The sequence below is a fragment of the Coccomyxa subellipsoidea genome, assembly GCF_000258705.1.
Source record: "Coccomyxa subellipsoidea C-169, whole genome shotgun sequence".
In the NCBI taxonomy this organism is placed as follows: Eukaryota; Viridiplantae; Chlorophyta; class Trebouxiophyceae; family Coccomyxaceae; genus Coccomyxa; species Coccomyxa subellipsoidea.
Window position 1 is genome coordinate 761,554 of NW_005178024.1, and position 14,360 is coordinate 775,913.

Below are 14,360 nucleotides of genomic sequence, written 5' to 3' on the forward strand. Positions count from 1 at the left end.
GCATGCAATCCAGACCGCCCCAAGCGAGCTTGCACATGCATGCCGGATGGTGATATTTTCTTACTAGAGACCTTGAGCAGCCTGATTGGATGTATCTTAATGAGTTGTCGTTGAGGACCTGGTGCACGTCATAAGCTCATTGCATGCTTTGCCTCGAAGGCTGTGGCATTTGTGGGTATGATCCATGCAGCACCTCTGGGAGGGGTGCTGTGTCAAATCGCTTCAGAGTGTTTCCTTCTGCGGGCATCCCGCACGCTTGCAACGCTTCTCGGCTCTATTTGGCTGCAACACATGAAGGCGACCCTCTCTGCGCGCAGGCCCCATGTGATCCTGGCCGGGCTCTCTCAGGCCACTGCATGGCTGGTCTCCCTGGCAGTGATACGCAGCAGGCGCGCCGGTTCGGGGCACGCCCCTTTCCCGCTGCACCTGCGCCTGCTGTGGCATGCGCAACCTGTAGCAGCTGCACTGGTGGCTGTGCCGGCTCTGTGGTACTGGGCAGTGGGGCTTGAGGTCATTCCAGCCCTGGTCAGCATGGCTGTGGAGCTGCTCTTTGTGGCGGTTCTGGATTGGGAGCTGGCGGCCAGCTGGCAGAAGGATCGGTCTGATGTGGAGGAGCAGCTGTTGCATGGCGATGGTGAGAGACATGCGCTTGCACTGACATGCATTTTGCTCAAATGTTGTAGATCTAGTCAATATTCAGACGGATTAAGCAGGGCAGGATCTGGGAGCATGTCAAATGTCATGAACGACTGAGGTAGGCAAAGTGCATAGGGTCTCATTGACACCGGCCGAACGTGGGTGGTTCTTGACTTGCAGCGGCTGGTGAGGAGCGGCCAAGACTGGCAAGCCAGCTGGCGTTCGCTTGGGTGACGCCGCTGATGTCACTGGGCTCACAGAGGCGCCTGGAGCAGGGGGACATGTTGGACTTGCCCCATGAGCTGCAGCCGGCCGAATGCAGGCGGGTCATGTGGGCTAGCTGGAAGCAGGTGCGCGCTCACTGCCAGACATAGATGAAATTGCATGAGTTATAGATGCTGATCTATGATGGCCCCCTTGTTTCTGCCTCTTTCTACCACATGCATCAATATGACGTGGTCACGCCGCCTCTGTACATACATCACTGTACATAATGTCCATGTGTTCATCTCAAAGGGGCCGCTGTGTTGAGGTTGGGATGCATGCACATTGTACAGGCAGGACAGCCTGGGAAGGAGGGCGCTGAGGGCAGAGATGCAGGCGTTGCAAAGCTATGGCCCGCCCTGTGGGGCGCGTATGGATGGCCATATGTTTCACTGGGGCTGCTGAAGCTGTTTGGAGACGCCCTCAACTTTGCAGGCAAATTCCTCTCCTCACACCATCCTTGGACCACTGAATGCTCCATCCAGCTTTTCACACGCACTATCAAATCTCTCATGGGTGTCATCATGTGCTGCTTTTAAAGCAAATCCCAATTTCTTTAAAGTGAGTGACGGTTGTTGTCACTGCAGGGCCGCTGCTCCTCAATGCACTGCTGAGGCACATGAAGGAAGCGCGCGACGCGGATGATGCTGGAAGGGATGGCCACCCAGTCGTGGTGGGTGCAGAGGCATGGGCGCAGGTTTCCTGGATCCCTTCTCCGGGCTCCCTTGCGTATGGCTGCTGTTGCGTCGCCCTCCTCGGACTGGCCGCCGTGCTCAAGGTAGGTCCAGTCAGCCCCCATGCCATATACTTATCAAATAGCAGACAGGCAAGCTGCATGGTGTCTGGTATGAGCTGACAACAGCGAAGTGTCATCCCAGTCTGATTCTGATGGAGCTAAATCTTGCAAAGGCTGGAATCCACCAGAATGAAACATTGCATGACTGACGTGCAGGGTCCCATAATTATCCATTTTGACGGTTGCAGCTTGTGCAAGACCCATGCATCTCTCAATTGCTGAACTCTTAAAAGTTTCTCATGGCATCTACACACCCGATTCTTTTGCACTCTTAGAAACTTCTTTGTTAGACAGTTCTCATGTACTCAAACACTCGATTATACAGTTCTCATGTTGTCCCTCACTGAAAAGGTGGAATTATGCGGCGCAGGCAACCTTGAACACGCAGTACAGCTTCAGGCAGGGGGCACTGGCTTGCCGCCTGCGCTCGGCCCTCACATGCCTGGTCTACGACAAGACCCTGCTGGTGAGCAGCGTTGACATGGCGGCGCACTCCAGCGGCGCGGTGCAGACGCTCATGTCCGTGGACGCTGACCGAGTGGTCAACCTGTTCTCCAGCCTGCACGAGCTGTGGAGCCTGCCGCTGCAGATTGCTGTGGCCTTGTGCCTGCTCTACACCCAGGTGATATTTACTGCCACTGTGCTGCATGTGCAGTTCATCATGATATCAATGTGAATATGTATATCCTGACGGACAATCAGCGCCGTGAGATCTCCCCGGTGCATGTCCCGTTGGAGCTGCTGCTGAACAATCTGCTGAACAAGTTATGGCCATCTTTTGCCGCTGTGAAGACTGCAAAGTGGCCATGAAAAGAGGGGGTCTTCAGAGCTTTAATATTCCCACAGGTTTGCCCCTGTTGGGGCAGTGATGAACGTACGCAAGCACACGCGCTCCCAGAGACGAGCGATGAAGAATGGTACTTTTATATTTCGTATTCCCGTACTACATGAAATTGTACTTCAAATTCAAAATTTGTGTTCATCCAGGTACGGGTGGCGTTTCTGGCGGGGCTGGCGGTGGTGCTGGCGCTGATTCCGATCAACCGCTGGCTGGCGCGGCGCATCGAGGCGGCCAGCGCGGAGATGATGGGCTGCAAGGACGCGCGCATTCGGCGCACGGGGGAGCTGCTTCGCGGCATCCGCCAGATCAAGGCCGCCGCATGGGAGCCCGCCTTCCTCGCGCGGGTGACTCGACCGATGACTCTATATATGGCCTCGGGGGGAGCCTGCTGGACAATCGGTCTACCCACTGCATGGCTCTTCCTCACATGCATGAGGTGGTAGTATGTTTTTGCGTTTATGCCTGCATCAGTGGTGGTGATGCTCAGTTGCTGCTATCACCAGGCCTGCCCCAGCTTGCACTGTGCGCCTGGATGACATGCGTGTTTCGAGATATTAATGGTCCTCCCTAAGGATTTGCAAGGGAGCAAATGCCCAAAAGGGATGCGATGGAGGTGCAGACCTAACATCCTCCCCGGCCCAGAACAAGGACACTCCTGACAAACAGGTCAATCTCAGTGGTTCAAAACAAGAAAAAATCGCCTGCTTTCAGGTGGAGGAGGCTCGGCAGGGGGAGCTGGCAGCGCTGGCGGTGCGCAAGTACCTGGACGCGCTGTGCGTCTACTTCTGGGCGGCCACATCGCTGCTGACCTCCATCCTGACCTTCAGCCTGTTTGTGCTGCTGGGCCACGCGCTGACGGCCGAGGTGGTCTTCACATCGCTTGCGCTGTTCGGGGTTTTGATCGCGCCCCTCAACTCCTTCCCCTGGGTCATCAACGGCTGCGTGGAGGCCGTCGTCTCTGTTCGGCGCCTCGAGAGGTATGTACACCCATCCACCCCATATAGCTTCAACTGCCAGACACTCTCAAGTGTACACATCAATTAAAAATGGCGCTCTGAATGGGGAAATCTTCTTGCATGTGAGGTCCTGTGTTGGTCCTCTTTACGCTTGTCATTCTAGGGAGCTTGGCATAGTGATTTGAGTCTTACCTCATGCATGAAGATGGATACGGTATATAAAGGTACATTGCCAGGGCTTGTTTGACAAGATTTTCTTTATGGGGGCTGTGGTTCCCTCACAGCCTTGGGTCATGAACCTTGACTGCTTTTAATATCCCCGTCTTTATGTTCAAATCTATACACCCTTGCAGTGGTTAATTCGAGGCTCTGAACGGATGTTCTTTTTGCATGGCAAGACCCATGTTGCCCTGGACAATGCTTGTAGTTGTGATGGGGGAAACACTGGCATCTGCAGTCGCCTTCAGACCTGATGCATAAACTTGTCAAAAAGGAATCTTGCCTGAGCTCCTTTGGCTTGGGATTTCATTGACGGGGGCTGTGTGTCCAGCAGGTTTCTGTCTGCGAGGGAGACGAGCCCGCAGTGGACAGCTGCCATGCTGGAGAGTGTGCAGCCCAGCCCTGAGGGCAGGCTGCGCTCCACCAGCTCGGCAAGCATGCTTACTCTGCCCTTCCCCAGCCTCTTCGGGGATATGGAGGGAGACGCAGACCGCCTCGCGCTGTCTTCCATGGGAGAGCCACTGCAAGCATCAGGTCTGTCCCTGGTGCCCCTTTTTAGCCTGTGAGGTTCGCTAGGACCTGTTGCACCATATAGCAAAACAAGTAGACGTCTCATCTTCATGCGTGTGAACAGCCTGGTCATAAGAGCTGTCGTGAAGACAGGTGAAGTGCGTGTTGCAGTTACCTTTCTGTCAGATCTTGCATAGCTGGCAAGAGGACTGCTTGGTAGCAACTTCTCTGATGTGCCAGATCATATTCTTTGCAGGGAGGCGGCTGTCTGTGGGGCAGTCAGCGGCGGGCTGCGCGGTGCTGTTCCAGGATGCATCCTTCACCTGGGTGGCTGCAGATGGCGGTGCAGTCCTCTCCAGGGCGCAGGGAGACACAGCTACACAGGTACCTATGGTTTCCTTCAACCTAGTCTGTACAGTGGGCATGTTCCCCAGAGTACCAGAGCAAGAGTGAGCGCCCCTAAATCGTCAGGAATAGGCAATTCGTTATTATTATTGCTGTTACAATATGCCAAGAGCAAGGTGCGTCTGCAGAGAAGCTGCAGTCAATGGCTGCCAAAATCCACCCCTTGATGGACTTGCCAAATCCATGCAAGACCCAAATCCCCGTAGGCACGGTGCTCAGTAATTATATCGGCCCCCGCCAGCCGGGGCCATTCCTAAGTTGAACCAATCATTCCATGCTGTGTCATAGAGACCATTTGTGAAACAAGACAGGGTGATGTAAGGGTGATATGGGGGACAGAGAGATGGAGGCAATCGGGACGTGGTCTTTAAAAGCGTGGTGTCCTGGTGGCCGAGTGACTTGGCGCTGACAGAGCTGTGCCTGGCGCTGCCATTCGGCAGCCTCACTGCACTTGTGGGGGATGTGGGATCCGGTACGTCACTTACTCCCCTGAGCATTGCCTATCTCTAACAAAGGGGCAATGCACCTATCATTTGCTGATTGCACAGCATGTATGCATGCGACTATCTTTCCTTGTGCAGTGGTGCATTTGGAGGGATAAGAATTTGCCACATGCACATTTTTCTTGTAACATACGCTACATGGAGCCTGCAGGACTCCCTGAATGCATCTCTGTGTCTGGCATTGTGTATGGTAGAATAGAAACCAGTGGCTTGACAGATTCTTTATCTCGCTGGGCAGGCAAGAGCTCTCTGCTGGCGGCGGTGCTAGGGGAGTTGCAAGGGGTGGCGGGCAGGGTACGGGTGTGCGGATCGCTCGCATATGTCCCCCAGCAACCCTGGATCATGTCCGGGACCCTGCGCGACAACATCCTCTTCAAGCGCCCGGTGCGTCCCGCCTCATCCGCTGTAATCCCCCTTGGACACGACAGACATGCTGTGAGCCCACCTTCAAAATTGCCTTCAGTCCAGTCTGCATGAGTGACGTCACTCATGTCAAACCAGCTGAATTTTTGAGCCAGGCTGCCAACATGCCTGCCGCGTCAATTTCTCGTGGCAGCAGAGGATTGTAGCTTTGCGCTGTGATAACCTCCATTTTGGCGCTCACTCCTGTGAGGGACCTTCTGCAACTCAACGGCAAACCACAATTGCCTCCAAGCAATGCGCACGGTTACTAACTCTAATATACCTTCTAACCAATTGAGACATGCATTGTGCGCACAGTTTGAGGAGTCCAGATATGGCGTCGTGCTGGAGGCGTGCTGTCTGGATGCGGACATGCGCGCTCTGCCAGCGGGAGATCTGACTCACGTGGGCGACCGGGGAACCACACTGTCTGGCGGCCAGTGTGCACGCCTTGCACTGGCCAGAGCCCTGTACCAGGTCTGCCTCGCTTCACTCCTGCATGTCACTGCCGTACCAGCATACCTGCAATCCTTGCTTGAAAGCAGGCATTGTTGCCCCAGTGCCACAAACTCAATTTCCTCCGTGCATCATTTTTAGCAGCATTTGAAACTCCATCATGTTTTTAAGGGATCCCTGCAAAGATGTATATAAGAATAGTTCAGGTATTAATGTTCCCGTACACCCTATAAAAATAAATATATAAGATACAGGCCAGGTGGCGTGCTGCATCAGCCATGGGTGGTGCCGTCCGCCATGCCCTTGGGGAGTCAAGGTTTCAATGCTAAGAGATGACTTTGCAATTTGTGTCAATATGGACGTCACTGCTGTATACAGGACAGCGACGTGTACCTGCTGGATGATGTGCTGGCGGCAGTGGATGCGCCGGTGGCGGCTGAGCTGTGGGAGCGTGCCATCTGCGGGCCGCTGCTGCGCGGCAAGACGCGGCTCATCGTCACGCACTCGCGCCGATTCGCGGCCGCAGCCGACAGCCTGCTCCGCCTGGAGGGCGGCCGGGTGGCATACCTGGTATGACCCCTGATCGTTCCGTTTGCATGAGCCCTTGAATCTTATTGTTACGATCCCTGTTACCTGCAGTTCCTCCCAAGATTACATGCATGTGGGGATCAATTGCAAGTGAACAAGACCCGTATCCCTACTGCTCAAAACCAAGCAAGACACAAACAACCGTGCGCATAGTGCTCAGTACTTATACCACCCCCCTCCAGCTGGGAAAATAAGTGTATGATTGCTTAGCTACTTTACTGTTGGATACAGGGACCCCCAGAAGAGGACCCCTACGGCCTGCAGCTGTGGACTCCCGGCCTGCAGCCCGACACAGAGGTGAGGCTTGCTCGAAGGGCGCCGACTGCGAGTGTCACATCAACCTTGTGCATGTCGTCTTTTCAGCAATACAATGTCGAGAGATGTCATTATCGTGGTCACTGCGATGTGCCTGGCGGTGTAGGTCCCAATGACCTCGTCATTGGCGTCTTCTCAGGTGTTCTGACTCTTTATGCCTGAGAGCTGGATCTGTGAGGCTGTTTCATGCTGCCTCACAGGAGGTGGGTAAGGGCAAGGCCAAGCTGCATGAGAGCTTCCAGAGGCGCATGTCCTCCTCCATGCCAACGCAGCCCAGTGGCTCCCTTCAGAGCCCTCCAGGTGAGTCTTTTCACACGTTACCGCATGCTTCATTCCTGTATAGTAACAGGCAACACCCAAATGGACATGGTCCTGTGCAGAGCGCAACCCTCCATGATATAAGATCCTGCATGCAGGGGCTTCTATGAAGCAGGCAGGGGCTGGGAAAGCGCCACAGCAGCAGCCGGTCTTGGAGCAGCCTCCCGGCACACCTCCTGCCCAGGCTGCAGTTCAGGGGCCGGCTGGAACGCCTCAGGAGGGGTCAGGCGAGGTGGAGGAAGTCAGGCAGACAGGGCATGTGAAGCCGCGGGTGTACACAGCCTATGCCATGGCTGCGGGGCCCTTCCTGGTCTCAGTCATCCTCATCAGTCTCACCCTCATGCAGGTGACCTAACCTTTCCCCAAGTTGGACTTCTGATAGATATGTGCTGGACTTGAACCTGTGTCAAAGCGCACATGTCTCTTAATACTGTCGGGCCATCGTCACGAGGCGTGCTGGGGAAGATAAGGAGCCAATCACGTTATAATCTTGATCACTCTAATCCAAATCCTGTGTTATCCCCTGCAGGTCACCCAGAACGGGAGCGACCTGTGGCTGTCCTACTGGGTGTCACACCAGCACCACGAGGAAGTCGAGCTGGACCTTTCACTCCGCGGTTTCAACGCCACAGCCATGCAGCAGCAGACGCCCTACCCCAGCTGGCAGGCCATGCCCACCTTCCATCCCTCCCGAGCCGCCAGTTATGTCTGGCTGCCGCAGTCAGGCTACACTTGGGGTCCCACTGACTCCCAAGAAGCCGCTGCCTGGATCGATCCCAAGGAAGGCTTCAGGGAAAGCAGCGAATCAGCAGCGCAGAGCCCTCACTGGGACTCAGACGAGCTTGAGGGAGCTGCCAAGCCTGCTTGGGGGGCTGTGAAAACCATGAGGAGCACCAAGGGGTCGGCGGAAGCTCATGGGCGGGGACTGCCGGTCAGCAGGAGTCTGAAAGAAGTGTTGGGAGGGGAACAGAGCGAGGCTGGGGCGGTGAGGGATCGAGGGGTTGGGAGGAACAGCGGGGTTGTGGACGGTTTGCGGCCGAGGGAGAAGAGCAAGGGGTGGATGGCGGATGCGATGGCTGCTGTGCGAGACTATGTGCACGACCAGGCGGCCAGGCTGCGGCGCGGCGTCCGGCGCAGTGTCGCGCAGCTGCAGCCGGACGTGCAGTTCTACCTCAGCGTGCTGCTCATGCTCACCCTTGCCAACTCCCTCTCCATCCTGGTAAACCCCTCTCCCTGTCACTCCAGGGAACTCTAAATAAGACTAAGTTGCTTTCGATTCCCCTGTTTGCTCTGAGGGGGCGTGGCCGCCAAGGCTTGGGCTGTCCTGTTGCACCAAATGAAATTTGCAGTCCTCTGGACGCAGCTTTCATCCTGTGCAGCAGCCCGACACTTCACTATAACTCGTTGTGACTTGAAAGGGAACTCACTTGGCAGTGCGGGATATTGGGAAGTGTTTCTTCCAATGAGGACATGCAGATGACATGTATGGGCGGTTGCTTGTCTGCTAGCAACATTGCGCGTCTCACACATGTTGAAGCTAGGGGATTGCCCTGCTGAGTATCACCACACATTGTGCTTACAGGTGCGGGCGTTCTCCTTCGCGAACGGCGGCCTGGTAGCTGCGCAGCGGCTGCATGAGCGGCTGCTGACGGCAGTGGCAGCCGCGCCGGCTGCCTTTTTCAGCGCGACCCCGGCCGGCCGCACACTCAACCGCTTCTCCTCCGACACGGCCACCGCCGACGACTCGCTGCCCTTCATCCTGAACATCCTGCTGGCTGTGCTGTTCTCCATGCTGGGCGTCGTGGCTGTGCTCACCTACAGCCAACCCCTGCTGGCCGCCGCCTTCATCCCCCTCGCCCTCATCTACCGCTGGCTACAGGTCAGCCTCCCTGCTTGATCATTGGGTATGCAGGGCGTCTGCTTGTATGCCACGTGAACATGTTGCTCTTGCACACAAGTGTAACAATAAGGTGGTAATTGTGCCCTCATGTGGGTGATCTCTCCATTTTGGCCAAGATCTACATGTAGCTTGTACATGTGAAAATCATGGAAGATGACAAAGGGTCGCCCTGTCATGTGCATACAGTCAGCTGGTATAGATAGGGCTTATATTGGCAGGGGTACTACCGGCACACGTCGAGGGAGATACGGCGCCTGGGCAGCGTGGCGCGCAGTCCCGTGTACGCTGGCTTCTCCGAGGCGCTCGATGGGGCCGCCACGATCCGCGGCTTCCGCGCTCAGGCCGCCTTTGCCGCCCAGAACGTTGACCGCCTGGGCACCCTGCAGCGCGCCAACTTTGCAGGTGCAGCTCATCAGGGCATCCCTCCTGAACTCCTAATCTCCTCTCCCGCATATGTCTGGATGTCTCATGGCATGTCTGGATCGTCAACTGTGTTCATAGTGGGTGTGCATGCAGGTGCACACACATTGTGAAGATAGTTGACGCTCCAGACATAGGAATGACCGCAAGAGGCCTTGAATGCAGTCCCAACAGCCACTAATTTGTGCTCCTGAGGATACAAATGTAGATTAAGCTGCTGGTACACAGCTGCATCTCATCCGATGTGTAAAGTATGACAGGCTGCAGACCGACTTCTGTTTTGCAAGTTTGTGACTCGCGGGGAAGGACTGCACTTTGTACTATGCCGCCTTTTCATTTCCATAATAAGATTGACATGGGAGGTGGTGTGCGTTGTGCAGGGCTGGCGGTGGCGCAATGGCTGTCGCTGCGGCTGCAGGTGCTGGCCGCGTCGGTCATCACGCTTGTGGCGGGCCTCGGCGTGGCCGGCGCTGCAGGCCTGCTGCCCTCCTTTGCCAGCCAGGCAGGAGGGTGCGTGACATTTCCTCTCCCCTTTCTATCAGAACACTCATTCAGGAAATGATAAGCCATGGCTGCAACAGTGTCATTATGAGTTGTTCAACACCTGGGCTGAAGCTACCTCAAGGAGGGAGCGCAGCAAGTGTGATGCATTCTCATTCAGGGGTTTGCAGTCTTCAAGCTTCTTCTGCAAGCATAGGGCAAGGTCAGGCAATGCCATACTTAGATACGTCTCTACTAGGGCCCATTGATGTACTACTGACTGCGTGTGCAGGAGGGCGGGAGCGGGTCTGGTGGGCCTGAGCCTGAGCTACGCGCTGGCCATCACGGGGCTCCTGAACGGCCTGCTGACGTCCTTTGCCGAGACAGAGCAGGAGATGGTGGCTGTGGAGCGCATCCTCGAATTCTCAGACCTGGAGCCCCAGGTCTGTTCTCCTGGCCTCAGCAGAATTTTCTGTCTCTGAATGCTTATATCTGCTGCAACCTGGCATGCATGCAGAGGTGCTGGCAGAAATCTATAATGTCAGGAGATTTTCCTAAGGGGTATCTGTCCAGGATGTTTCTAAGCAGGGCTGTTGCAGACCATGTGCCATGTCATGTACAGTGCAGGATGCAGAATGATATGAATGCTGGTCTGTGTACTGTGTCACAGGCGGACACACTTCACGATGGGGCACTGGAAGGAGAGGAAGCCAGGGCGCTGCCAAGCAGCTGGCCGGAGCAGGGACGGGTGTCATTTGTGGATGTGAGGCTGAGGTACCATGCGGATGCTCCGCTGGCACTCGCTGGGCTGTCTCTGGACATCCGGCCTGGGCAGAAGCTGGGAATCTGCGGCAGAACAGGTAATTGCCAGCCTGACTTGATCTCCTGCATATGAGGCTATGCCCTACATTGGCCTGTCTTTTCATATGTGCCTCCTTTATCAGGTGTCTTCATGGGTAGCAGGTCAAGCTGTCACACTGGGTACTGCGGGTTGCAGAAGACTGAGTCATCAGCATTAGGATATCCTGATATGCTGATACCAGTTAAACAATGAGGTGTGTTGTATAACAGGGGCTGGGAAGAGCAGCATGGTGGCGGCCCTGCTGCGGCTGACTGAGATAGAGGGGGGCACGATCCTGGTGGATGGACAGGACATTGGGGCCGTTCCATTGAGGCACCTGCGCTCCGGCATTGCATGCGTGCCGCAGACGCCCTTCCTCTTCCAGGTGTGTCTTCTTGGCACACTCAGAGCCACTGATGATCTCTTTGCCTCTGGATGGGGACGATGGAATGCGGAATTGCAACAGGAAGAGCTTGGGCATTTTTGCAAATCCTGAGTTTGGCCCGGGAATTCTCCACGCAATGTCCGTCCTAGGAGATCCCGCCAATGCAAACGCTGGCTGTCTTCTCCAGCTTTTCACTGTGCGAATTTGTCCATGGTTCTTACCACATAACTATCTCCATTTAGTAGAAAAGATAATACTAGGCTGCTTCGGTGGCTGGCTGGTACATTTGTTCCGGCAGGGGATTGTGGTTCTCTGTGCCTGAATGCCCGAATTCATGCTTTGCGGCAGGGCAAAATGTGGTCATGTTGCCTGAATGTTGCGTGTTGTAGCAGGGCACTGAATAAATTTCATCTTGTCTGAGCGTGGTCATTTGTTTGCGGCAGGGCACGATCCGGGAGAACCTGGACCCGATGGGCCGCCACAGCGACCGGGAGTTGATCGGCGTGCTCAAGGTGACGCGGCTGTGGGACATCCTGTGCGGGCTCAGCCTCAGCCAGGCCAAGGGCGCCGCAGAGCGCTCCAGCCCGGTCGCCGCCCGCCGGGCACCCTCCTCAGCCACCGCCACTCCCCTGCACTCCGTCTCCCGTACCCCTCCCGGCGCCTTCGGTGCGGCTCGCAGCTCAAATATTTGCGCCACAGTTTATGGGTTTATCATTGCATTTTCGAGGTCCCTCAGTAACCGGTAATGTGGACCTTGAGTGAGGAGCCCCTCCTGCGGCCTTCGGTGCGGCTCGCAGCCTGACTACTTGCGCCAGAATACCTTGACTGTGATTGGGTTTGGGTCCAGAATATCCCATATGTAGACCTTGGTTGACGAGCCCTTCCCGGCGCCTTCGGTGCGGCTTCTCGCCATGGACCGTTACAGGAACTCGCTTGAGCTGGAATATGTTTGTAGGATGGCATGGCCGGGCCAGGTCAGAATTGCAGGATAGCGGCGTTTGTCATCTGCGCCTGTCTTATTCAGTCAGACTCGCAGCCTTACCTATTACGCTGTGCCATCATTCCCTCGCTCTTAATTGATAAAATCTCTTGGGGTTTGAGATTCTCAATTACATTATTTACAGTGGCCTTGTTGTGGAAAACAGTGCCCTGCATGGTGCACCAACATGATGTGGATGTGTCTCTCAATGAACGCCGGTATGCTTTGCAACTTTAAGAACACAGTAAATTATGGAGAGATCATAGTTGCTGGTATGCACGCAGGCACGCCCCCGCGCTCGCCGCAGCTAGGGCGGCCGATTCCGCCGCGGCACCGGCCGTCGTCAGCGCCCAGCACCAGCTACCTGCCGCCCGCCGAATCGCCCGGCAGCAGCGAGAGGTGCAGCGCCCAACAAGACTTTTGTCCAAATTTTTTCGCAGGCTGCTGACTCGCTCATCTCTGGATTTGGCTGGACAAGCCTTTGATCTAGATCGAGAAAGAGAAAGAGAGAGAGGGAATGCCACCAAGGGAATGTGGAGGCTGTCGCCGTGATTGATGTCGCCATCACCAGAGGAAGATACATGTACAATAAACCCTGCAGACGCACATTACAGGAAACAGGAACGGTTGAGGTGCGTGTACAAATCCCTGGGATTGGATACATTGACAACGGCAACAATCTCCTGATAGATAGTGAAGGATGATGACTTGTTGCATTGCTCATCCCACAGGACGTCCCTGCTGGCAGAGGAGGGCCGCGCAGGCCCCAGCATGAGCGCAGCGCCGGAGCCGTCTTACTCGGGGCACCGGGGGCGGCCGGCGCCGCGTTCGCGCTTCTTCGGCGGAGGCGGCAGCTTTGCTGAGTCGCTCGCACGCGAGTCTACAGGCGTGCTCGTGCACAGCGGCTTTGGCGGCCAGCTGCTGTCTGTGTGCCTCGGCGAAGGGGGCGTCGGCCTGTCACAGGGTAGGACTATCTGCCTTGCAAGCATTTGCTGCAGTCGTTCTTCAATGCTTCAACTTCAAGAGGCTCGTACTCATTTATTGCAGAAGGAAAGGAGCCGGAGAGTCTGCACATGTGGCTCCAGTGTCTGGAATATCCTATGGAGATGTAGATCCGCCTGGTCTGGAGTACCCAGGGGTGCTGAAGACAAACACCCGAATCGCACAGGTGTCAACATCGCTTCTTTCCATTCCAAATGTTTTCAAAGACTGGCAGCTGGTATCGAGCAACGGGAGCGCAGGTGCATAGCCTGTAGATGAGGCAAGAGCCTGCCCTTCAGTAGGTGAGATGAAAGAGTGAGAGCAAAAGATTGGCAGCTACTTTCGAGCAATGAAGCGCAGGTGCATAGCCTGCAGGTGAGGCCAACAGCACTGTGTCTTGCATAGCTGAGCTGAAGGGTAGGGAAGGAAGGGATGAGCTGAGCTGAAGGGTGACAGCCTGTTTAAAGTGTTGGGGGGCTGCTGTCGCAGGGCAGCAGCAGCTGCTGTGCCTGGCGCGCGTGCTGCTGCGTCGGCCGCGCATTGTGTGCCTGGACGAGTGCACCGCAAACGTGGACGCAGCCACCGCCCGTCTCATGCAGGAGCTCATTGCCTCCCAGCTCAGCCATGCCACCATCCTCCAGGTGACTCCGGTCCCATAAACCTGATAATTCCGAGCGCCTGCCTTCTAAGATTTACTTGGAAGCAGCACTGGGTGTTTCTTCCTTCTGAATGCCTTCTCAGTAAGTCACCTGGGTATTTACCACACGGTGCATGGTACATGGTGCATGGCTGGAATGTCCGGGGGAATGTATTGAGCAATCTATTCATTATTGAGCTTTGAAGTTGAACTGAGAAGTTATATCAGAAGTCGAAGTAGCCACCCAGGATGCTCTTGTTGCCAAGTCAGGGGAGCCTGCCCGACCACAGTGCCGAGGCTGAGTGAAAATTTTATGGCTCACAGGTTGCTCATCGTTTGGAGTCTGTCATGGGTTGCGACATTGTTGTAGTGTTGGAGGGCGGCAGAGTTGTTGAGACGGGTGCACCCATGCAGCTGCTGGCAGCCAAGGGGTCGCACTTTGCTGCAATGCACAAAGCAGCCCAGCAGGGGTCTTCAATGTCACCCTTGCCTCGCATGTAAACCACGCACCGAGCTAGCAGAAGATGC

The 14,360-nt window shown here is 55.6% G+C and overlaps 1 protein-coding gene across 1 annotated transcript; it reads left to right on the forward strand.

Annotated features, from left to right (window-relative positions):
- Positions 1 to 1,519: 1,519 nt before the first annotated feature.
- Positions 1,520 to 14,333, forward strand: COCSUDRAFT_38242 (P-loop containing nucleoside triphosphate hydrolase protein; the record flags this gene model as incomplete). The annotated part of the gene is made up of 19 exons (XM_005643872.1): positions 1,520 to 1,678; positions 2,067 to 2,318; positions 2,684 to 2,881; positions 3,249 to 3,514; positions 5,023 to 5,099; positions 5,369 to 5,514; positions 5,851 to 6,009; positions 6,367 to 6,558; positions 7,427 to 7,555; positions 7,739 to 7,777; positions 8,792 to 9,088; positions 9,328 to 9,511; positions 9,910 to 10,039; positions 10,302 to 10,452; positions 10,716 to 10,869; positions 11,081 to 11,235; positions 11,679 to 11,709; positions 13,685 to 13,836; positions 14,157 to 14,333. 19 exons carry the CDS (start codon positions 1,520 to 1,522, stop codon positions 14,331 to 14,333), a joined length of 3,048 nt encoding a protein of 1,015 aa, XP_005643929.1.
- Positions 14,334 to 14,360: the final 27 nt, after the last annotated feature.